Source organism: Sinohyriopsis cumingii, chromosome 8 (assembly GCF_028554795.1).
Source record: "Sinohyriopsis cumingii isolate HCF-2022 chromosome 8, ASM2855479v2, whole genome shotgun sequence".
NCBI lineage: Eukaryota > Metazoa > Mollusca > Bivalvia > Unionida > Unionidae > Sinohyriopsis > Sinohyriopsis cumingii.
In genome coordinates, this window is record NC_142968.1 from 102,656,929 (window position 1) to 102,683,898 (window position 26,970).

The 26,970-nt window shown below is 36.4% G+C and overlaps 2 protein-coding genes across 4 annotated transcripts in view; one reads left to right on the forward strand and one right to left on the reverse strand.

Moving 5' to 3' along the window:
• LOC149794261 (uncharacterized) overlaps positions 1 to 17,846 on the reverse strand; it is a 290,094-nt gene extending 272,248 nt beyond the window's left edge. For both annotated transcript variants that reach the window (XM_089968394.1, XM_089968393.1), the window contains exon 1: positions 17,501 to 17,846. In XM_089968394.1, coding sequence (XP_089824520.1) covers positions 17,501 to 17,554 — 54 coding nt within the window. In that variant the 5' untranslated portion in view covers positions 17,555 to 17,846. The remainder of the gene's footprint in view (positions 1 to 17,500) is intronic.
• Positions 17,847 to 24,148: 6,302 nt separating this feature from the next.
• The window catches only part of LOC149794262 (uncharacterized), a 37,786-nt gene continuing 34,964 nt past the window's right edge, over positions 24,149 to 26,970 (forward strand). The window contains exon 1 of one of the 2 annotated variants that reach the window (XM_089968401.1): positions 24,149 to 24,226. In XM_089968401.1, coding sequence (XP_089824527.1) covers positions 24,211 to 24,226 — 16 coding nt within the window. In that variant the 5' untranslated portion in view covers positions 24,149 to 24,210. Of the gene's footprint in view, positions 24,227 to 24,581; positions 24,682 to 26,970 lie in introns of those variants that run through there. The other variant, XM_089968403.1, reaches the window with a different exon arrangement.

The following is a 26,970-nucleotide window of genomic DNA, read 5'->3' on the forward strand; positions in this document are numbered from 1 at the left end:
ATTTTTATGGGGTTTATGTGCATAAAAAAGGTTTGTGCTATGATCAGAAATGTTGTTTTTGTTTAATGATCTACATGAATTATTTGCCAGACTGACTTTACAGAATTCATTAATTCGGTCCACCTAAAAGCGTGAAGGTAGTTTGCTGCATGATAGAAAAGTTGTTCTGCAAAGTCGCAAATTACTGAGACCTACAGCACTTCACTTATGGATATACCGCTCCACTAAAGCCTGGCAAAATCTGGTCACAGCAACCTAGTTTTTATATGGTTTAATTTGAGTTGTTCTTCTTGCGATGCATCCCAATTTTCATGGGTGTAGGACAAAGAGAATCAAACATATAGATGGTGAAACAAACTAATAACTAAAAACGATAAAGGTCACTTAAAGGTACAAATTAGAACACAGTAGTCATTTGTTAATGGCTGAGTTATATTACCTGAGAACCGCAATCACATTTCATTAATGAAAACAAATAACCGTAACTCTACCATACTCATTGTAATAATTAATGAAAACGCCAACATTTAGACATTGAGAGAAAAATGAAAATGTCGGATATTTTCACATCTTATACTGGTCTCTGAATATTCCATTTTGATCCAAATTTACATGTGGCTTATCATTTGTGAATTCTTTATAATTTACTATTTCCTGAAGCTCAACACTGTTAACAACTTTTACTTGATTCTCCTTCTTTATGAAAGCATGTCACAAAAGCCCAAGCCATAACGAAAACTGCACATTTATAAAAAAAAAAAGCAGGCAAGTCACACTTGTACTGTTTCCGCAACTGTTATGCTACCACTGAGTAAAATGTCTTTATTTAGCTGTTAAAAAATGGAATCATTTTTCTTTTGTTAACATTCAGTCGTTGAAATGAATTAGACAATAACTATCTCTGACGAAGGTGGTTAGTCTGATAAATCAGACCCCAAACCTGTGTTGATACTGAAAGACTATTTATGGGTCAGACAAACAAATTGTCCCTCAGGATCAGCAATGATTTAGGGGTCTGATTTCTCGGACTATAGGTGATTGAGATCCCAAAAAAATTAATATCCTTTAGCTTTAGCTTAAAAATATTTAATTTCATAAATTTGTAATTGGAGATTATAAGAGATGCAATATAGAAAGTAAAGGATTAGAACGAAAGTTAGTGTCTTACAATGTTTTTACAATACCAAAATATTATAAGCATATATGAATATGAAAGAATGTATGGCGAATGATATTAAATTTTAATGGCAAGCAATTAATCTTTAATAGTCAAAGTGAAGAGTCTTTTGGTTAAAAATTAGCATAGCCAAAGTATATAAAGCACGAGGATGAACAACGAGGGCGTCGGTGAAAAAAGAGGATGAACAACGAGGGCGTATGTGAAAGACGAGGATGAACAAGAGGGCGTAGGTGAAAGACGAGGATGAACAACGAGGGCGCAGGTGAATTGACGAGGATGAACAACGAGGGCGTAGGTGAAAGACGAGGATGAACAACGAGGGCGTAGGTGAAAGACGAGGATGAACAACGAGGGAATAGGTGAAAGATGAAGATGAAGATAAAACGAAGTTAAAATGAGATTTCACTTTGTGCATAAAGTTTAGACAATTGGGATAAAATAAAGGGGACAGGAAATAAATAAATAAGTAAATAAATAAATAAATGTAAAGGAACAAAAAAAGCAGGATTAAAAGCGCACAAACATATTGGCTTCCTTCTAGAGTGACTTGTTGCGAAGGCGATGGCAAATCATTTGGGGAGAAAAACGGAAATTAAAGTCTGAAGCTGTTCCTGACCCGTGGAAGTGCTTGCGTGATATTAACATGTGCGCTTAAGTAAATCTTTTCGACGCTTTGATAGATTTATGAACAGCATCGAAAATTTTAATGTTTACTTCATACGTAGGCGTTGTATCACCACATAAGAAGGTATTAAACGTGGAATTACCACATATGTGCATATCCTTTGCTTGTTGCATATAAAGATTTAGATGGCGTAACGGTATTTTTCCTGCAATGATTATAATGAACCTGACTGTGGTAATAACAATGAAAAGTTCACAGAACAATATTCAATAATTACTTGGACTAATATCTCTGAATGCTGCTCATGAATTCACACATACTCTTCTTCGCGAAACACATTAATATTTGTACCATTAAATGTCCGTAACAAAAGTACCACTACTAAATCAAACTTGATACAAAAGGGAATTTTCTACTGCGTACTGCATCACATGTTGCTCCCTTATGAAATATATGTGGAAAAATCCGGAAAATAATTTAAGAAATATCAAATACTGTAGGATCAAAAGACACTCTGCAGACATTTAATCGGAATATTGCCAAAACAATTAAATGGTATTAAGTTTGTTCCATGGAGACATATTGTAACATTCCATAGGCATGAACCAGGTTTCCATTCTTGTCATGGTAAACGGTGAATATTAAAATAAATTGGGCCTATACTTCCTTCAGTCCGTCTGTCACACTTTGCTGTGCATAGCAGCTCATTAATTAGGACTGGATTTCAGCTAAATTTTACAGGTAACTTGAATATTTATTAGGTATTGGCTACGTTATAATGTGTATTCGTTTAATGAAGTTGTAGCCTCTGATAGACTCATCCATTCTCGTTTCTGCATAACAACTTCCTTAATAATTAATAGAATTCAGCTTAATGTGTGCTTAGCTTCGGTTTCACATGTCATCGATGTCGTTTCAGATGTCATCGATGTGTATTCTATGCAGATACAATACGGTACGCCGTCACACCTTGATTACATTCAACCGTTAGCTTTCAGCATCATCGTTTAGCGGAGTTAATGTTCCTGATTGACACACCAACCATCTTTTGGTTACTTTAATTTAGTGGTTAGAGTGGCCGAGTGGTCTAACGCGCACGCCGTTATGGATCACTGCCATCTCACCTCTGTCGGGGTGGGTTCGAGTATCGGGCTTGGACACTGTTGGTACGTGAGAAACTTGCCGGTAGCTTCCCGTGGTTCTTCCTTCACCAGTTATACAGGCCGCCATGTAATGCATATCTTGTACTGAAATATTGCGTTCAACCCCACAACAACAATAACAACTCCTTTAATTATTATTAGATTTAATCCAAACCATATATGCAGCTCATAGAAGTCTAAACTGATATTAATTTATTGGAATCTGATTATCAACTTCCTGTGTAATCGCTTAGAGGAGTTATGGCCACTGAAAGTTTTATCGATCGGAACCTTGCCTGGCAATTTCCGTCAGATCATGAACTAACACAGAAACTGTTGTATGAATACACATCAATTTGATGTGTCTGCACCACTTACGTTACGAGTGCAAAGGCCGAATAGTTCCGATTGTGATTTTTTCTCAATCCGCCACAATTATGTTCCTTTTGACCAAAAGTAGTTCAATATATAGTTCTCAATGGCGACGAATTTGGGGCACTCACCAGCTATCATATACTTTTGAGCGAGTGACATATGTAAGGTAAAGTTGTTTTCATTTAAAACATGTACAATGGAGAGAATGTTGGCATACCTTTACGCTACTTTGAAGAAATGAGGCTGACATTTTCTTTGGATATTGTACCTATGGAAATTGTACATGTTCTAATAATAATAATAATAATGAGGACTTTGTATAGCGCCTAATCTTTAGAGGCTCTAAGCGCTTTACAACATTAGACAACACCTGTAAGATAAAAAAATCATAACGATATGATTACAAAAACAAACACCATGAAATTAGAAAACATAAAAAATATGCTTATAATATTTAAGGTAGGAAACATTATTAGGTCTTTAAATTTGTTCTTGCAGTCAAAATAAGTGAGTTTTGAGAGCACTCTTGAATGGGATTACTGTGTCTTTGTGTTTAAGTTCAGTGGGCAATTCATTCCACGTTGCTGGGCCCTGGTATGCAAAAGAACGCTGTCCATATTACTTTGTTTTCATAGTGGGAATAGTTACTATACTATTGTCAGAAGAGGAGCGTAAGTATCTTGCTGGTGTGTACACATGGGTGAGGTCGGATAGGTATGTTGGACTAGAGTCCGACAATGAAACGTAGCACAGAGAACAAATTTTGTGTTTGATTCTGGATCAAATGGGTGTGTGTGTGTGTGTGTGTGTGTGTGTGTGTGTGTGTGTGTGTAAGGAAAGGCACATAAGTAAAGCTCAGGATGGAAAATAATCTGAATGTTATACATCATATGAAGGGGACATTGTAAATTCCTGACAACTTATGTTCAATACAAAATGAATTTCACAGATCATCATGCAGATCTTATGAATTTGTTTTCCTACGGAAAGACGGGTAACTGTAGAGACTGGAAGTACTGTGGTGGTAGAATGACTTGTACTTCTTGGAGATACCCAGATGGGTAGTGACGTCACGACATAGTTTTGTTAGTGTGGCTATTCTCGAGTTTTTCTACTTCAGTAACTTAGGACGAGTCTTGTGTTATTATTACCTGCAGATCATTAAACTTTGCTAATCCTTGTTTTTCAATGTATATCTAGCATTGCTGTGAAATTCAATAAATGTCACGATGACTAATTGTTCACGTCTTAGATATGCTGGAGATAAACAAACCGAGCAGACGAATACCTCTTTTGGCAGAAGTTCATTAATGCGCCACTGATCTGGATTTTATAACACATTAAAAATGTGTCATCAGCAAAGTTAGGTAAAACTTTGACTAATATCAACCGAGGTGAACCCGCATATAGAGCTTAATCACCCGAATACAACACTCGTCCCAGTTTGAAGGTTCGGAGCGTTGAAAGAACCCTTGTGGTACCAGAGGCAGATATGGGTGCGCGATGTTCGAACATAAGTTCTGATTATGCAAAAGAAAGAGAATTTGTTTCGTCCGAACACAAATCGCTTCCTTAAAGATCATTTTTTACTGTCGTACCAAAATGTGCATGTGTATACAACTGTACACAATGTATACTTTTATCCAACCAAACAAGGCTTCTCAAAAACTAGACCACGTGTCTCGAAATGCTAAATGAACTGTGGCAAGGCACCTAGAAAGGATGGTATCCCAGCGGAGGTGTACAAGGCTGTCAGTGAACAGACTCTGGAGGCATTCCACGATGTGCTAATCAGCATCTGGACGGAAGAGGAGATGCCAGACAACCTCCGCGACGCACCAATTGTGACCCTTTATAAAAAAATAAAAGCACACGTGCGGAATGCAGTAACTACAGAGGCATCTCCTTGCTCTCCATAACTGGCAAACTACTTGCTTACATCACTCTCAACAGGCCTATTGCGGCAGTGTCAGAAGATAACCTCACCGAGTCTCAGTATGGTTTTCGCCCAGACCTCAGCTCCGTTGACATCATCGTCGCAGTGAGACAAGTCCAAGAGAAGTGCCTTGAGCAGAATATGAATCTGTATGCCGTCTTCTTGGACCTGACGAAGGCATTTGATACATTTAAAAGAGACGCACTGTGGATAGTATTCAAGAAGCTTGGTTGTCCTCAGAAGTTTATCAACCTCATCCGGCTCTTTGATGATGACATGACTGGAGATTCTCTCAGACGGTGAACCTTCTGAGAAATTCCTCATATCTACCGGTGTCAAACAGAGTTGTGTACTCGCTCCGGTACTCTTCAACCTCTTCATCACACAACTACTGCTTATGCCATCCGTGACCTTGACCTTGATATCTACATTAGATATCGCCTGGATAGATCAGTGTTTGATCTCCGTCGCCTAGCTGAAAAACCAAGACGCTAGAAAAACTCATCACTGAAGCACTCTTTACAGATGACTGTGCCCTCATGGCCCATGAAGAGACTCACCTACAAGCACTCGTGGACAGGTTATCTGAAGCCTCCAATCTATTTGGACTCACATTTAGCCTAGAAAGACAGAAGTCCTCTTCTAGCCCGCCCCAGGCACGGTCCCTTTGAAGAATGTGGATAGTGCCAAATAAATAGGCAGTTCAATATCCAGTGATGCCTCCCTGGACAATGAGATCACTGCGAGGATCCCAAAAGCCAGTCATGCACTCGGACGACTTTGAACCAAGGTCTTGCAGCGTCAAGGACAGACGCCTGTCAACAAAGATGAAGGTGTACAATGCAGTTGTCCTCACGTCTCTCTTGTATGGTTGCGAAACGTGGACTGTCTACCAAAGGCATATCAATCAGTTGGAAAAATTCCACCAGCGTTCCCTGAGATCCATCTCGCGGATCAAGTAGCAGGACCGAATCCCCAACCAGCAGTCCTTGATATAGCCAACACAACAAGCATCGAAGCCAAACTAATCCAGGCCCAGCTTCGTTGGACTGGGTATGTCATCCGCATGGATCAAAACAGAACTCCAAAGCAGCTGTTCTTTGGCGAACTCGCCCACGGCAACCGAAACCAAGGCCGCCCTCAAAGACAATCTCAAGACGCACATCAAATGGGTAAACATTCGACCCCACCAGCTCGAGCTCGCTGCCTCAAAATGAAGTCGCTGCGAGACCTGACTAGAAAAGCCAGCTCCACCTTCGAGACTGACCACCGCCTGCGTCTTGATGAAACTCGTGAGATACGTCACAGAGCTGCGTCCCAGCCACCCCTAACCACCGGCGTCCCATGCCCCACCCGCAACCGCCTGTGTGCATCGGAATTTGGACTTCGGAGCCGTATGCAAGTCCACCATAGATGAGATCGCACTTGTCTTCCTCGGCCCGAGAGACTACCGAGATGCACATTAGATGGTGACATTTCGATTGGATATTTTAATATTGTATGTCTGAAAATAAATATCTGACATTTATTTTTTTAATTAACTTAATCAATTTTAAACCTTTAGGTCATTTAAAATATATTTGTATCCCAATTCAACATTTGGGATTCAGTATGTTGTATATTTTTAGGCAGAATGTGAGCGGATAATAATTTTAAAAAACCCCTCTCTCTCTCTCTCTCTCTGCATTAGTGACATATGCTTACATTGTGTAGGTAAAAAGGGAAGTCTGGTACGAACAGCGTGTTACAAGAGAATTTCTCATTCAAAATCAAACAAACCATTGTATAAACTCTATTTAAAACCCGCTGAGATATTTATCGGTAAGTTAAAATTTCTACTGTTATCTTTTGTGTTGATCTTTGGTAGTTTCACTGGATTCGCTGCAAAGTTCTGACAACCGCTAATATTTGTACAAATTTTGTTTATTTAAGGCTGTGTGGGTTTTGATCTATCGCTTTCTGTTTTAACTTTCATAGTGAGGGTAAACAAGTATTGAGAGTGGTCTGAATAACGGTTGAAGTAGTTGTCGTAATCATGGTGTTTCCTTAATTTATCCAAGCAACCAGTTAGCGTCGGGTTCAAAATAAACAAAGGTTGTGCATGTATGTATGAAATAACACATTTATTTAAGTTCGTTTCAGGCAAAACAAATGGCGACAAAGCAATGTATATATTTAAAATATATGTTAACTAATGGTCAAAAGTTTAAATGTTTAAATCACAGGACTTGTTTCAGTGATAAAAATAAGATCCGTAATTATCAAAGAATAACCTCTTGTATGTCTGATATGTATCGATATCTACTGTGACATAACGTATGGGGCTCAAAATTGTTAATAATAAAAAGTGCCTCCTGTTAACGCATGATTTTTTGGAACTGTGAACATAATGGTAATATAGTTACTATAAGTACAAGGTAAGGATAGAGACCCATGTCTGTTTCTTTCTGTGCACCTCGCGGGATCATTAAAAGAACGTGGTCGTACACGGGATCATTAAGAGAACGTGGTCGTACACGGGATTGCGGACTACATGAACTTTGCTCACAACCGAAAATGAAGAGCTTGAAAACATACAAAACTACGCACCTTCGAAAATGAAAATTTAACAACTGAAGTCCTCCAGCAAGCATGGGCTATTTTTTTTATAAAAAAGAAAAGATTTTTTTTACAAAAACAACACATGCTAGTATATTTTGTGCAAATAATTTTACATATTTGAAACTACAATCGGGACATTTGTTACACTAACCTTAGCAAGTAAACGAAAAAAAAAAGGGTAACGGGACCAAGTGTTTCGTTGTACTTTTGTCATATATACGTTTTCTCTGGGGTGGTCAACGTAGAGATAATATCCAAAATTAGAGAGTAAATCGCCAGAGAACAGAGGCGTATAATTAGAGGCGACAGTACAGAGGGGACAATCAAGTTACAACTTCCGATACTCGTGAGATATTGGCTTGCCAATTTATGCCGGGTACTAGCGAACAAATATGCTTAATTGATCTTTGTTACCGATTAAAGACGCTTCAGTAAAACTTCGTGGAAGTGAAACTACAAACACATCTCTCACTATCTCCAAATTTGTCCAAACATATTTTCTTCAGTCATTCAAACTAATATAATATTTAGAACCGAGTGGCGCAGTCAATCCATGGAACTGAGACGTCTTCTTAGCATCCTAATCACGTTAGATATCAGCTCCAATCTTCAGCCAATTTTTCGGAAAGACTCCTTCTGGTTTTACGAGAAAAATAACTTCTTAAAAATTAATTTCCGACCTAATTTTGCTAAGATTTTTCAGGAGACCTCGTGCGAACGAGACTACTGCAGCAAGTTAAATGTTTAAGACTAAGTATCCGTAATTCTGTAATCAATGTCATTCATGGTATTACCCAATCAAAACTGGGTATTATTAAACTGCTTTTCAGAATACGTTCTAAATAACGCCACTGCATGCACAAAACGATTGCCAGGACCTGCCTCCTTTTGAGCTGCTATTTCTTCATAAAAATGTATTAAAATATGTTTCTGCAGAATTTAAAATTGACCTTGCTCATCTGAGCGCTTCCGTTGCTTCAGAAGTCCTCGGCTTTTTATGTGAGACAAAAACATGCCTCTAATGCATGTTTGGGCAGTAATTTACAGAAAATTATATTTTTTGTTCGTCATGAAATTCTCAGCATAAAAAGAAACACAAAATCTGTTCGGACCTCTCGGGTTATTTCTGCGTTTGGATAACCTGTATGGTTGATCGAAGTTGCGAAGGAAAACAAAATAGTTCCATGCATTCGCAACATCTTGACTGGCAATTTTTTTTTTTTGCGGTGCATATGCGCATGCATTCGAGGAATGATTCGTAGGATATACCTTTAAACTGCGAATAGCAGGTTGTTAAACTATTCTATTCAGGAAGTAATTAAATTGTGCATGTAGCCGGCAATCCCATATAGTCTAAATGAACGTGATCAGCTTTTAAAAACTCCGGAACTAATAAAGTTTACAATTTGCGTCACTAACTCCTGTAAAGAGGTGATTAACTAATAGTCATCCCTAGGGTCCTTCTAGTTTGAATAACCAGTGTAATCTTGAAAGTGTGCTTCCTTTTGTTGGGGGGGGGGGCAGTTATAAAAAGCATTTCAACATTTATTTTGCTGATATTTCTGAACTAAATTAAAATTTATTCACGACTGTGAATAAGATCCGATCAATCCGAATGATTTCACCTTCAGAAATTAAATTTTGACCGTTTGGTAAATTTATAAATTAAAGATATAACATCTAAAAAAAATATAATAATGTATGTTTATTGTTGTATGCTTTACATTTAATATGGGTAATCTACAAACAAACAAAAAAAAAAATGAAAGTACTGCTATTGGCAAAGTGTGTAACTGTACTAGTGACATATAAGAATTAAGAATATTTAGGTATACAACTCATACCATGCTGATCAGTGTGTGTGTGTGTGTGTGTGTGTGTGTGTGTGTGTTTAGCGATAATTGAAACGATTAGTGTTCAGCTCATAAATATTGTGAACCGACTGATTTACCCAGTTTCCTTCTTTTAAACAATCTCACCATCACAAATCACAATATAAATTGTATCAGGCGCGAAATTTTGGTTTGTCGTCTTGGAAAATGCTTTGAAAGGTGATTACTCATGTGGATGTAACAAATCCAGGATATGTGCAATTGGTATCTGCGTCTCCGTTTAAAGCAGTGTGAGATTTTAGCGATTACTTGATTATTGTAAATCGATGCAAAAAAGAAAAGGTATTTCTCAAAAACGAGTAATTGGCCAATGGCTAGGAGCAGACGTCAAATGTAAAGTATTCACGAGACTTTATGATAGCTCGTATTAGTTTCGCACAATGGACCCTCTCTAATTTCTTAACATAGGTAATTCTCTGGATATTTTTAGGTATATGTGTTTAGTAATTTGAAATATGAATAATTCTTTGTATGACGTGTCTGGGTTATATTTTGCATTTCACGGCGTAAAGTGCAAATCTTTGGCTTGGAAATACGTAATGATGAGTCATACAAACGTGAAGCAAGTAAAACAACGAAAGTGCGAAATTAGAATTTCTGGATATGTGGTCATTTTTATTATTTAAAAGTTTAAGAACCCTTCAGTTGACAACGATAGTTTTCTTGAGGTCCTTGGAAACATGATAAACAATGGACCTCAAGCCAGGCTCACGAAGAAGTTGTTCGGTTCGCTCGGTATTGAAACCCTTTGCGTGTAGCAATATATTTTATGCTATAACAATGCCTGAAAGCAGATGAAATATTAAATAAGCCTTCATAATTAATTGTAAAATTCGATAGGATGACAAGCATAGAAGTGCTGATTTATATTTCTTGATTCAGCTGGTGGTAATGATACACAAAGATTTTTTTGAAGCAACATGCATGTCCGATCTTTTTTTAACCAGGATCGGTAAGAAGATAAGAAGAATACACGATCTAGTCTGTCACTATGAACCAAATGGGGCGCATCTATCAAATCAGTGTCAAAGGGCATATCGTTGGGTTGTGTGTGTTGACTTGTATCGATAACAATAAACAAAGCGTATTAATTAATACAAATTCCACCAAAAGACATATTCATCAGCTTACTGTAAAACGCGATGCCTGTTTTATCTGATACTTCCCTTGTATGAACAATGAGTAATTATCTAAATGTTGTTCCGTTATAGAAATAAATGCATACCGTATATACACGCTTATAGGTTTGGTCCAGCTGAACTTAGAAACTGATCTTCCTTCGTCTAATGCGCCAACAGATCTGGTTCTATCATGTTTGTTCTACTAATAACTCCCTACAAACTACATAAACTCAGATCTGCCGGCGCCTCTGGGTTTACGTATTTTGCATTTGGATGCAACATATAAACGAGCATATACGATACAAAGGCATACATAATTTTTTCTTGTTTGTTTATTTGTTTTAGCAACATAAAAACAACGGTTACACAGCATCTGTGACATTATACTATTGACATATGTTGAGAGAGAGAGAGAGAGAGAGAGAGAGAGAGAGAGAGCATATTGTCACTAATCGACACAAAACTTGTATTCATACACATGCAAATGGATGATAACTGATGATGACGGTATAATTTCATGCTGCAAAGACGGTAGTCGTTTTGTGAACGGTCTCTGTCGCTGAGCTATATTAGCACACAAAATGGTTTGTCTTTGGATTTGTGAATGGTAATTCAAGACAAAATCTAATTAAATACACGAAAGAATAAACCTTCAGAATTCCATTTATTGTCTTTTACGGGGCGTATGTAACAGAATGCCATTGTGTTTTCTCAAGTCATGTACAAAGAATAAACCAAATACTTTGTTTCGGTCAAATCCTAGGTGTGTATTCACTGAAGGGCAGGTGTATACATGTGTGTATGTTTTGTTTGCCGAGATTTTGTTTTTGTTTTAACGGTTACTTCAACATATTATTAGCTATATAATGCCGAAGAACCGAGAGACAATTGCCTTAGCCAAAGACACAGTGGCAATCAACACGGATTTGACCATTGCGGGTATCGAACCCACTATTCTTGAATTACGAGTCCTACGCGCTAACAACTGAGCTACCGCTCATATGTGTGTACGTGTGTGTGTGTGTGCGTGCACGCGCGTATATGCATGCATGCATGCGTGCATATATATATATATATATATATATATATATATATATATATATATATATATATATATATATATATATATATATATATATATATGTATGTATGTATGTGGGTTTGAATAGGCTACATGCAACCTATACAGACTATCTTGTTAATTACGGTAGGTAGGTGCACTACAACTTCTGTCAAATTATATCCTATGCATAGTGTATGTGTCCCATTTATTCATGGCAAGTATAGAATTAATTTAATATACATGAGCAGAAATAAACCGAATGCACGCATTTTAAACAGAAATCGATCCCAAGTTTGAAAGCAACTAGATCCTGCAAACAATGAGCTGAATTATATGTCCATGAAAGTGTTTAAAATGCAAGCGTGAAACGTGTTCATATGAAAATGGCTTGCACCACTCGATAAGACGATACTTCCCAAAACTGAACAGATCGGATACAATGAACTTAATGAATTCAAAGTGTGTGTGTGTGTGTGTGTGTGTGTGTGTATATATATATATATATTCTGATTTCATGCTTAATTATTCTCCCTCTCTCTCTCACACACACACACAAACACCCATATAGACTCAAATCTCTCATTCCAGTACTTCATAGTTATAAGCAAACAAACAAAAAAGCAAAAAAAAATAAGGAAATAAAGATATTATACAACAGAACCAATTTAAAAGTAAAACACACATAATGAATTTGACGCAATTATTTCGGATTTTGTGTTGATCCATAACAGCGCAACCACATTTGATACACGTACGAACAAGTATTGTGACAGAGTCTCAACATAGTTTGATATTCATGTGCCTTTCAAAGAGCTTATAAGAGAATATAGATCATAGAATTAAACAACTATTTGATATTAAAAAAAATTGCTCTGTTTACTTTTGTCGCGCACAAATATGAAATCGCGTTTGTTGGTAGAATAAAAAAGGTCAAGCCTTAAATAGAAATGGCATGAAATAGACTGCATTATATTATTTTTTGAATTATATATGTCTTATTTTAAAACGCAGAGCCAGTTTTTAAATAATTAAAACAGTTTGTGTTGACTGAACGGACAAGGAGAGAAGAGGAGGGATATGCAACTGTGATATTGAAAACAGAGAAGTGTTGTAAAACAAGGATTCTGAGTACATATTGCTGACGCTGATTGTACATTAACATAACCAGAAAATGTAAAAAGATGACAAAATGAGGGGATGGAATTGTGCTAATGAACATTCACATCGCCTACACTTACATCATGAATCTGCTCCGCTTGTAATGGAGTAGGCCTAGGAATAATTTTATATAGAACGGGGCTATGAGACGCGCACTTACTCGCTGGTTAGCCTGCAGACCCCCAATCAGTGGGTTATGAGTTCAAATAATGCCCAGACCATTCTGGGTGTGCTGCCGCAGTGAGTCTTTGAGAATGAAGTATATTCCACTGCCTCTGCATTAAATGGTGCTTCAAACTCTGGTGTTCTATTAAACAATCATTAGCCACTGTGCAATAAACTCCAACAACGATCAGTGTAGATTTTTGAAGCCAGACAATTTTGGTTGAAGCATAGGTGAATAGGAGATGGCGATGATTGAAGTCATTAAAATCAGGGAGTGTAAACTAGGCCTGCCATTCACAAAAGTCCAAACATAAAAAGTTATGTCTAAGAATCGAGACTCAGTTTTGAGACACCATACTTCAGCTTTTGCGTTTGCTTTTGAAACTGCGAGAATATTTGTAAAAATCATATAACGTAGTACTGAAAATTTCATTTAGTCAACTTAACTGGCTTGCAGGTCCACTCTAAGTCTAATGTCTCAAGTTTTTTTCTCAATATTATAGCGAAATGGCTTGACTAGAAAGCCATGGTCAAACATAGTGATGCGAGGAAATCACATGTATAGCCACGGTGACACGCGGTGTAATAAAGCCAATCATACCAGACAAACAAGCAGTGGAACAAAAAGAAATTCATTTCTCTCTCTCTCTCTCTCTCTCTCATGAAATAAACGAACCAACTCTGCGTGCAGCAAACTTGACTTCAAGCTTTTATAATTTGTCATGAATTACACATTTTAACGACAAAATCAAGAATTTTTTTGTATTATCGTTTCATTTTACCTTATTTTAATTATTGTTCCGATATATGGGATTTGGGCACCTTGTTCGTCTTATCGTATAAAAAACATTGAAATGTAGCTAAAATTCTTTACGTGAAATATATTCAACATTGAATGAACCTTTATTATAAAAACTCAGCCAGTTACCTTGTAAAGAAAAAGTTACGAATAACCAATCAGTCTTCATGTACAAAAATTTCAAAACAACCTTGCATCTGGTTATCTGAATACTATACTCCAGTCTCCTAAGTTCACAAAAGTCAAACCTAGCGCTCGTCTGCTAAAAGTCAACCAAGTCTCCCAAGTACACGACTTAAATGCTTAACACGATTTTTATTTTCATACGTCAAGCACAAATGTAAAATATTCTTTTCGACCGAAAATATAACTTTATATTGTTTGAGGTTTTAGTTAGCATATCTAAGTAATTTTTTAACCAACCTGACATTTTTTATATTACTGCCTCTTGCCTGTAAAATGTATCTTGTGCATTGATTTTATTGTCGATGATATAATAAATTTTAACTGGGACAACCAGCTGTTATTGCATCCCATGTTAATCTTTTCTCTGATGTTTGCTGCAGATTTGCTACCCTGTGGATAAATAAATAAATAAATAAATAAATAATGATCTGCAACGTGCCGGAAAGGTCACCTGCCATAAAAATGTCCAGTCATCTTATTCAAGTGCAGTTATTTGTTAGAGAATGTAGCATAACTTGTGTTAACTGCTGTACACGTTAGTGCTTAAATTAAGTACGACGATCTTGGTGCATCTGAACGTATACCTAATGCACCGGATTTCATTTTTTTTTGAAAAATGCAGAACAATGAATGAAATATAAAAGGAACTTAATACATGTAGAAATGCCTACATGTGCAAGAACAGATGAAGAGTCACAGAAACCACTACATATATTTATAAAGGTCTAGATTCTGTATCACTGTGTGCGTTAAGTTTGCAATACCACCAGTCAAATTTTCAAGTTCCACGTCATTGATGTAAGACAGGTATTTGTCAACTAACAATAAAACAACCAAATAAACTGAGAGTACAGGTAAAAGGAAGACTCTGATTTGATCTCTTACAATGGATTGGCATCGGCAAGATAATCCGTATCAAATCAAAGACCAGATATTCCATGATAAGTCTACAGGAAGAAGAAAGATAAGCATGCATGTGTGGATATATATATATATATATATATATATATATATATATATATATATATATATATATATATATATATATATATATATATATATATATATATATATATATACACATACATACATACATACATACATACATAGAGGGGGGAGGGAGTAATAGTGGTCTGCCTGCATCTATGGGTGAATTAAATGAGATATTTTGTAACTTCTCTAATCAACCTCGTCAGAAATCTATGACCCAAAAATTAAGTACTTGTATGAATTGTTAGAAATCTCGGTTAATATTTAACAGTCTGCTGACGTAAAAATAACTCGGGGCTAATATATGTCACATATAAAGTGCGCTTCAAATATTTCTATAATGTAAACGGTTGTGTTGAAGTTTAGCTACTCGTGTGGTTGTTACAATGACAAAAAAAAATTTTAAATAATTATTTAGTGGATGCGGTAGAACTTGACACGGCAATATACTTTTACTAGATACCATATGTCGGACAAAAGAAAAATTGTTGTTGTTGCAGGGTTTAACGCCATTTTTCAGCACACGATAGGCTATACATGGCGGCCAGTATTAATGGTGGAGGAAGAACCCGGGAAAACCCCGAAAATAACCACCGACCCACGAGAAGCTACTGGTAAGCTTTCTCACATACCCACATTGGCCGAATCCGAGAATGGAACCCACACAGACAGAGGTGATAAGGCAGTGATCCGTAACAGAGAGCGCTTTAGACCGCTCGCCCACTCGCCCCCCCCCCCGAAAAATAGCAATAAATGTAACTGAAAGTGAAATTTCTGTTTGTATATTCGCTTAATAATGGGAAGTACGATCGAGAACAGATATTGTCTCGTGTCAGTATGGTCTAATTACGTTCCATGAATTTGTTAAAACCTTAGCACTGCCATCATGACACGACAAAATAAATAAATGTACACTTGCGTTTACGAACATCATTGCCTGGTTGGCGGCCTAGTCGCACATCCTACCACCCTTTTTAGTTTTCGGGGAAGGGGGTCATGGCGAGATTATATTATCTTCCGAATTACAGACCCCCTCCCGCCCCCAGATAAACTGCGGATATCCCGGTGGACCAGTGAATATAAGAAAACGTTACAAAAAAAAAAGTCCCAATAAGAAATGTTTAAATTATCGTAAAACACACCGTACAGTCAAACCCAAATTCGTGTTAATGAGGCTGCCTCTACTGGCGGAAAGAAAAATGACCTCTGAAGACTGCCTGCATCTATGGGTGAATTAAAATAGATATTTTATAACTTCACTAATCAACCTCGTCAGAAATCTATGACCAAAAAATGAAGTGCTTTTACGTGCTTGTATATATATAGGCAAGCAGAAGTTTAGATAGGTGATGAGAAATAATGGTTGTGCGATATTCAGTTTTAGCAGTTCACGACCTCGTAATTATAGCATTACCCGTCCAATAAAGATATTTACTATTTCTGTGTCGTTATTGTCGGGACTATATGTATACTACTTATTTTAAAACGACTTGAGTAAGGCACTTTTCTTTTAAGATTGTTGGCAAAGGAAGTCCCATTAATTATGATGATGTGTTTACCCGAATTATTGCCAGTGACTATGTGAAAACAAAGATATAGCAAACAAAGTCAATGGAACCATTGCCCTCTACATGTATAGCGAGGGGTTAGGGAGGGATATCAATATACGAGTTGGATCAAAACTTTAAGATCGTGCTAAAAGATACGTCATTATTTTCCAAGTCTTGCTGATTAGTTCCTGTTTAGCTTTAACCGTTCAAAAAATGATTGTTTTCGATAATAAGCCTATAATACAATAGAACCTTGAAATGAATGTTGGAAGCAAACAATTGGCATGACGTCACGCGCTCAAGACAGACTGCTGGAAAAAATTTGGTCCTATCGCTTCTTAACAAGATAACTGATTATTTTTAAAACTGGAAATCTGAAGAACACGATGACATGTTACCTAACGTTAGATTTTACACCAACCGCTTATGTACGTAACATATCAGCTGAACAGAGAAGTAAGGCGGTTCTAAGAGTAAATTTTGACAACGACAAATTTGTACAAAGACGAAATTCATGAATAGATGAGTATAATAAATATTCCATTACGACCGTCAGCAGACAATAATCCATGTAAACTTTCTCTCATTGGCGGCGTTCTACATAACATGAATTGCAAACGAGCAGGAAGTTAGATGGCGTGTGCCTAATAGAGTCAAAGCCTGAGAGAGATATACTTGTGAAATATGTGTGTAGGAGAGAGAGAGAGAGAATCTTACCACTTGTACAAGAATAGTGCTGACGATTAAAATTGCAAAGCAAAATCCCATCATTGTAATTTCTGTCACTGTACGATAATAGCACACTTAATAATGTGATTCTTATTTTTACACTGTGTGTGTAGTGTTACACTTTTCACCGTCTTTAAATACTCTTCAACAGAGGAAACAACGTTACAATTTTTACATGTTCCTACGTACTCCTTCTATTTATATTTTGAAAGAAGACTACTTTCAATAGAGAGCTTCTTTGTTTAAATCCAAGAATTAGTTAAACGTCCTTTTTAAAGAATATAATTAATGCCTCCATTTTAACACAAAAAAAGGATAAAATCCTAATGCAGGTAATATTCCAACTCTGCGAGAAACTGAATCATCTGCTGGCACTGGCTTGCGCCATCTTGTAACCAAGAAGCGGGTTTCGAGCAACGCTCACTCTGACCTGCCCTGTCAATGACATGCACGCATTGTAGTGTATTCTCTATACAGTAATCAAACACAGGTAGCTTGCTTTTTTGTTCTCAGTATATAACGATAAAAGAAGGCATAATAGAAGTATCGAACAATAGGTACACAACAAATAAGCCACCGGAGACTATTCGAACGTATATAATCATAGTAATTCATGCATTGAAGGATTCGTACAAATGTTAATTTGAAACAGGAGTGCTATTTATCTATATTGTGTGTTCACCTACAATGGTCGATGGAGGTATTGGAATAGACCTCTAAAATGTTCTGAGAATGGGAGTTTGGATACTGAGGGCATGACTCTGGCAACAGTGTATCTGAGAAGAAAATTTGAACAGAACCGCATACGTAAAGAAAAATGGTATAGAAATTAATGAGGTTACAGCATTTACTTGGAATGTTATGTCCTCTCCTCCGCCGCCGCAAAATTGCAAAGTCAGCAATAGTCACCAAATCTAGAAAACCTCAGATTCAGTGATCTATTTGAAGCCGCTACGACATACTTTTGCTAATGGTGAGTATACTCGTTAGATAAATCTACTGTTAAGTTTGATGTCTTTACATTAAACAGGTTCAGAGAAAAAGAACTAAATGCTGATAAATAACACCAGGCTGACGACGTATACGGAATTTCCTTATTTTCAGCATACTTGTACATATTCCGACGAGTAATACGAAAATGCGGATTTATTTTTTCTTTTCATGGTCGAAATATTCATTGTTAGACTTGATTTTAATCCTTAACATTCTGCTCAAGATTATGTTCAATAGAAGCGATCAAGAGCAGAGAATACACAAAAAATGTGAGCAGGCCATATCCAGAATTGGCGCGAGCGAGCATTGCTGGAAATCCGCTTTTGGTTACAAGATGGCGCACGCGGCTGTCAGCAGATAATTGGTTTCTTGCAGAGTTGGATTATATCGTTGATTAAGATTACAACAAATGAAAATATTTATTTTAATCATCAAAAGAGGCATTTAATTCTTTTGATTATTTACTTGTTTAAATACGAAGCTTCATTTCATTGTAAGCCTGATTTTTTTCTCAAGCAACCTTGAACTTCCAAGATGACCTTAGGTCATGACCTTTGCCTACGTTTTCATGCTACTTGATACGATTATCTACATTTCTTGTAACGGAATAATGTTTTCAGCTAGTTTTCAACTGTTATTTGAATATATTGCAAACCTGAAGCATGAATTAGAGAGAAACTAAATAAACATGCAAACAAACAAACCAACAAATAAGCAAACAAACAAAAAGCAATACACAATCAAACAAAAAACAAGATACAATGAAAATGATTGACAAAAGTATACATATAGCTAATTCTGGTAAACTAATGTTTGGAAAATGAATAGCATTACTACGTCACTCAGATATCTAGAACCTAGACATCTCGTTACGGGGTACGTGAACATAGCTGGTATAATTTCCATACTGCTTCGTGAAAGCAATAAATATTCCTGACTTCTTAGGTTTTTGTGATATTTCAGTGCATGGCCACTTGTAGCACAATAAACGACAAACCATATTGTACAATCCATGCGAAGTAAATAAGTGCGTACCAGACAGTTCAGAGGGGTCCAAACAGCAATCGTTTAGGACAGACAATATTGGAGGGGGGGGGGGCTTTGAGACATGCAACATTGAAGATAGAGGGCAGATACTTATAGTGCTGTCTTATGCAATGCCCTTCCCTCATCCTGAAAACATTTAGCGCACTTGGAAAGTTTTCACAGCGCTGTTTTGCATTTATGCCGATATAGTGCTTGAGAATTAGAGAATTTGCAAAGATGCGATTTTCACCCCAACTCCGAATAAAAGCAACGCCAAATCATGATCAATTCAAAGAACTTTCATTGTAAGCCTGAATTTTTCTGGAGTATCCCCGAATTTACAAGATCGCTTTTAGTCATTTCCCCAATTTACCATTCATTCAGTTCTGCGTATTTTTGTTAACTTTTTGTCCCGTTCAATTTGTTCCCACATTTAGCTAAGATTTATGCAAGTAACTGGACTTTCATTGTCATAGTAAATTTGTCTTAGATACGGTTCGTTGTTAGCCAGATATAACAGTATACAAAACGACCTGAATATATTTTATACTGCACAACTCATTTTTTTATTTGTATTATTAAGAATTTCGACGTTCCAATGGTGAATATAAATACACCAGCTTTATATAGTAAATCATCAAGTGATCTTATGAATCGAGGTGTACTTTTCATAAGTACTTTTCGTGTTGAATCGTTGTAGATCGATCTCGTAAAAAATGTATGAGATCTTCGGATCGTGCTAAAATTTTAGAGGAACACAGATTTGTGTATTTATCAATATCAAGTACCAACATTTAATCCTTGTTAATACTCAACCATCTTAATAATCTTGCTATCAGGGTTGATGCTGCTTGTTTCAATATTATGATCATTGAATGCAGTCTCTAGATCTAAATCTTTTCTGAAACAATATCTTTTGTTGCATACTTGAAATCGACCAACCACAGTTTTTGTTCTAGAATGTTATTTTTCAACACAACTATCTTTCATTGTAATTTTACCTCTTTACAATTTGTATATACATGTTATCTCTTGATACTAAAATTCCTGCTTTTTGGTAATTAGTAAATATGTCTATGAGATTTGTGAAAGCTGTAAAATGTAGCGAAATATATATATATATATATATGATATTATTTGTATTTTTTAAACATTCCAGTTTACTTTGTCTTGTCATCGTAACAAACATTGACTAGTGCCGTTCATTGTGCCAAGTGGTCTATCACTGAAATATCAGCATAGTCCAAGGAAATCAAAGACATTTTTTTTTATTTCTTTAACGAAATAGAGCGAACGTGGCTCTAGAAATGACCATATACCCACTACAAGAGATGTCTCATTCTAAATATTACAGCTGCATAGAAAAACTACTCACATTCAGTCTCCAGTCTCCTTTGTGATTGCCTTTTTGGCTGGTTTTATTCCTCAAGTGTAGATAAAAGCATGGTTTCTCAGCAAAATCGGTTGTATTGTATGAAAATGATGGTTGCAAATGCAAGAAGAAACCAACCTGAGCAGTAGTGGAATACGAATGACCAGGACACAATTTTCAGGTCCTTCTTGTTTTTTCAGGGACCGCAAAGGGAAGTATTATAATCGAAACGTTTAAAAATGATGATTAAAAATATTATTGGTGTCTACGTGTTTATATTTGAAGGGATAATACTTTCGTGTACTGTGTTAGCATTTTCAATATGAGCAAGTAAAATGACTGAATATGTTATCAGCGGTGGATCCGAACAGTAGATATATAAATATTTAGGTCATGGTAGACGGGCAATTAGGCAAACGCTGATCTTATAACACTCGATACTCTATAACCTAGTCGACAACAAGTCGTTAGATTTCAGTATTTCAACATAAAATTTTCAAAATTTCAACTTTAGTCTAAAAATGTTTAGGTAATGTTTCAGAAAAAAATCTAAGATAAGCATACTTTAAGGGTTGTTTTTCCTTCGTTGATTACGGAATTGTCATCTCATTATAGTTCGAATTTACGGCGAAAATGTCATCATTGTTAATTTTATTGGAGTATGTCCTCATCTATTCACAATATCGCGGTAACACATTTCTAAGTACGCTGAACCTTCTGGGGTGGGTTGGTAGGTCATTGCTTTAAGACACATTTACGTCTCTATAAGACGATTATGTGGGTATCCTTATTATAATCATGGCTGCTCCCAAAAGACCCCTTTCTTTCAATAAAGATCATTCTATGGACTCCGTGGAGCTCTGACATACACTGATTAGGGACCCAAAATTATTGAATTTTCTGTGATGGGGATGGGGCGATATTGGGATTTGAATGGAGCCGGACTGATTATTTTTTTTAAATTCTGCTTAACATAAATAATGTAAACTAATTTAATTTTTTTAAGTGTTGTTTTTTCTTCATATAAATCACATCAATATTATCTTTTTCTTAATAAATCCACCTACCCACCCCAAAAATTAAATGATGGGTCCCTTTATACGGACCACTGAACCGAACACACCCGAGTCCAGTTTTCTGCGCTCACCGATCCATGCAATTCTGATTACGTGGCTTTGCTTGTGCTGAAAGATCGATCATTTTATGACATCATTGGTTTGTTTAAATATATTATCTATAAAATCCCCTAATTCTAACCCAGTAGGGCACATGCCCACCCATATAGAGAAGTATTATTAACCCATTTTCACTTTCCACAATTTCTTTAATTAATGTTAATACTTGCAAATATAGATTATGACACATCAATCAGTAATTTTGTCAAATTTATCCGAGTTTCAAAATCGACACTGGATGTTGTCCTAGATCCATTATGTCCGTTTAAACAACAACATAATGTTGCCTACTTTGCACCTCTGTCTTGTCCTTATTTTTCTTTAGTTAGCCATATTAGTGTAGATTGCATTTTAAAATTATAACTTAATGTTTGCTTAAGATATATATATATATATATATATATATATATATATATATATATATATATATATATATATATATATATATATATATATATATATATGGGTTTGGATGGCCAGGATTGGTTAATGATGTAAGTTATGTTTTAGGAAAAAGAATATTTTGAGAGCTTATCCTAGTTGTAAGTGAAAAAGTAGAGACATTGTTTGATTGATGAAATTTTAGTCCTTTAAGTCTTGAGTTTGGAACACTCATTACTAAAATTAGCACTTGACTCTTTGGTACGGAATTGAAAGCACATGTTTTAAACACATGCAGGTCCAGAAAATGGTGCGGCTCATATAATAATAATAATAATAATAATAATATAAATGAGGACTTTGTATAGCGCCTAATCTTTAGAAGCTCTACGCGATTTACATTATACAACACATATGACAAAAACATATATATTGATATTATTACAGAAAACAAACACCTCTCCGGTGGCCTAGTGGTTAGAGCGTCCGCCTCAAAAGCGGGAGGTCGTGGGTTCGAACCCCGGCCGAGTCATACCAAAGACTTACAAAAACGGTACTAACAGCTACCTCGTTTGGCGCTCAGCATTAAGAGGTTAGTGTTAGGACTGGTCGGCCTGGTGTCAGGATAATGTGACTGGGTGGGACATCATGCTACATGCCCAAGTGCTAGACATCACTATAAAACTGCCACACTGCAGACATTGTAGCAATATGACTGAAAAATTGTTAAAAGATACGTTAAAAATCCTAATCACACACATCAAACAGAAAACAAACTAAATTAGAAAACATAAAAACATGCTGTAAATATTTAAGGTAGGGAACGTTATTATGTCTTTAAGTTTGTTCTTGCAGTCCATATAAGTGAGCTTTATGAGCACTCTTGAATGCGATCACTGTGGCTTTGTGGCTAAGTTCAGTGGGCAATTCATTCCACGTTGCTGGGCCCTGGTATGCAAAAGAACGTTGTCCATATGACTTCGTTTTCGTAGTGGGAATAATGAGTATACGATTGTCAGAATAGGAGCGTAAGTATATTGCTGGTATGTACACATGGGAGAGGTTGGATAGGTATGTTGGACCGGAGTCCGTCAGTGAAACGTAGCACAGAGAACACATTTTTTTAGTTTGATTCTGGATCGAATGGATAGCCAGCCAGTGTAGGGTACAGAGCAGCGGGGAGGTGTGCTCTGATCGTGTTACTCTTTGTGAAGTTTTTGAAGAATATATTGAGGTGAACCAGACAGAACTGAGTTACAGTAGTCCAGTCTTGAAAGTACTAATGAACATACACGTATTTTAGTGGCAGCAGCTGAAATATATTTGCGAATGGAGCTGATGCGTCTCAGCTCAAGATAAGCAGCATTGCATATATGTTCATGACGTGTTGGTGCAACGTGAGAGTACTGTCCAGAGTGATATCTATGGTATCACGGTACCAATTGTTCTTCCTCGATGATAATGTTTTGTGAAATAAATATACTTTCTATCCTACTTCAGCATGCATGTCACACACTGTCACAGAGAACAATGCTAAATTGTCAATTTGATAAGGACAAAACCAGGTACTCCACTGCATTTAAGAGAGATAACTCTGCTGGAACTAGACAGGGGTAAGAGTTGTCTAGTCATAACCGACACAGTTTCAGACATGTGTACCACTTTAAGCTCCACCCACCTGGACTTGCGCAATTGGTACCGTTATACCCAATCCTTGTTTCTACACAGAAGCTGACATCCAGGTTTCATCTATGCTGATAAATATAGGTTTCATCATGAGCACTCATAATTTTAAATTATTTAATTTTTAATATCATGGTGTTTGCATAGGTTTGCTATCGGAACTAAATTATTACCGTGAGTCCTGTAACGCTTATCTGTAAACAAAATTTCATTGCCTATACATACCAACTTTCACGTAGACTAGTTCCTTGAATTATGTGGATAAAGTTACAAATTTATAAGTCTTATACAGTTCGGGAATCAGGCTATCCTTTACGCTTGCTCTGGTCTATTAATAGTTTGGAGTCCACATTCCAAAGAACCTGTCTGAAAAGACAAACTATGATCCATGTCAATAAAACACTTTTTGTATTAAAAAGGAAAATACATCCTTCTCTATGTTAAGGAGACGCTCAAAAGAATCTTGCCTGTGCCTGGCAACGTACAAAGCGAAAATTAAGAGGCGTGAGTGAATTACCCCGGTACTTGTTTTGGAAAGAGTAAGAATACTGAATGAGCCATACTGTTAATAGTTAATTTGTTGTTATAGTTGATAATATTATTCGTATTTTAAAACAAAAACTAGATTATTGTTGTTTCTGACAGCAATTAGGTTCCGAAATTCGAGTATATGTCAATATAGTCCTACATGTATGACCTCGACGCTGATATTTGTCAGGGACATAACACTAAAACAAACACACAAAATATGTGCTGTGTCATGCATTGAAGGACTAATGTCAGCGAAGTCATGTATTCACATTTACTCAGAAATTAAATATTAATTGTTGGTCTATTATCAAATTTTTTAAATTATTTTTCATATGTATGACCATCACACAGTAAAAGGCATGGTCAGGTCATTATATGCAAAAAATGATTCTCAAAACAATCCACACATGTCTCAGATGTTGATTAACCAATTGTTATTACTGCAGACTTAATTTGTGATAAAGATCCAGATCTGGAGTGAGTGTTTTACCTTTATATATAACATATTATGGAATGGTTTCACGAAGAGTGTTACCTGCCACAATAACTGTCACTGCAAAACTTCAACCAGTGATTACAGCAAGAGGCCCATAGCTTCCAGCTGTGACTAGTTTGGGTGGGATGTGATAAAGTTTTGTTCCAATCTCATCCACATTCTGTATTTGCTGAGGTTTATGTTTTAGCTGATACTTATCTAAAATAATTCATAGTGCCTTAACATTATTCATGACATTCAGTTCATTGGTGCTGCAACATCTGTTTGTAATATCCCTCTTTTGGGGCATTGTACTGTCATGTAAGGAAATAAAAAAATCTGTGGTACCAGTCCTTATGAGTTTTAAATTTCACGCCAGTGGCCTTAGCCCTCTTTTCTGTCATATCAAGAACTTGTCACCTGCAGTCCCTGGACATTTTTTTGTAGTGCTCAGCCAGCTATAGCTCCACAGCTGTAGAAAAGATGGTTGGATGACCTACTTTCCACTGGAACAATGCAGGTTTTTGTATCCTGGAATGAAGAGTCGATTCTGGCACAGCATTTAGTCTTGCAACGTGCCTACATGCAACACCTGTTTTCTGCACATAATGAAAAGCATTTAGTAATGCATTCCCTCTATCAGGATTAGTCATATCTGAAATGAAAGATAATGTAAGAAATATCATTATTTGTGTGATATTAGAATTTTGACATTTGTCAGTTTTATTTATTATGTTGCAAAGAAACAACAGTGAATTGGATGTAATGTGTATACAATGTCTTGTGTATGGAAAAAAATCTCCTGAATAATTTTAAAACAAACTGTATGCCTAGGAATTGTTTGACAATCTTGCCTGAGCAGCATGTTGACAAATTGGTAAGGAGACAATAAGGTAGATGTGGGAGAACTTCTTGCAAAATTTGAAACTTGGATTAAGATGCAGTGTTGTTCTAAGGTAAACATTTCTTTCTTTTGAATAGTGCAAGTTTAAAAAAAACATTTATTTGTATGATTCTTAAGATAAATTTTACATAGGCTTTGATGAATGGGAGTGTATGTTATAGATTCTGGGTCAGATGTTCAAGAAGATCATAGGGTGGGTCTTCTTCTTAATATTTAGAATGTAGGAGAATGTAGAATATATCTTTTACACTTCATGAATATTACTTACCTAAATTAAAGGATAATTTTTCTTGATGGGGATTTTTGACCCAAAAATTGTGTATGTTTAGATGAAAAGAAATATGCATTGTATTTTTTTCCTTTCTTGGTCATTACACCATGTATTTTGGCCATATGACTTCAAAAGAACACCATAGAAAGTACAAAGTTAAATTTGTCATAAACATGTAATAAACTAGTTTGAAGCAACTGTTATAACATGTACATGAGACCGTGTCTATAGGTGTCTTTACAGGGGCCCCGAGTGGTCTAAAACGCTGTCCGTTACGGATCACTGCCATCTCACCTCTGTCTGCGTGGGTTCGAGTCTCGGATTCAGCCAATGTGGGTATGTGAGAAAGCTTGCCAGTAGCTTCTCGAGGGTCGGTGGTTCTTTCTGGGGATTTCCCGGGTTCTTCCTCCACCACTAATACTGGCCGCCATGTATAGCCTATCGTGTGCTGAAAAAATGGCGTTAAACCCTACAACAACAACAACAACAGGTGTCTTCACACCATAGTGTTCATTCATTCAGATTACAGTGGTCTCTAATGGGTAGCCTCATCTTTTGAACTAGATATTTAGGGAGTTCATTCTAAATCAAATGTAAATCTTTTGGAGTATCATTTATTGGTGAAATTTTCAAGAGTATAAAAATTA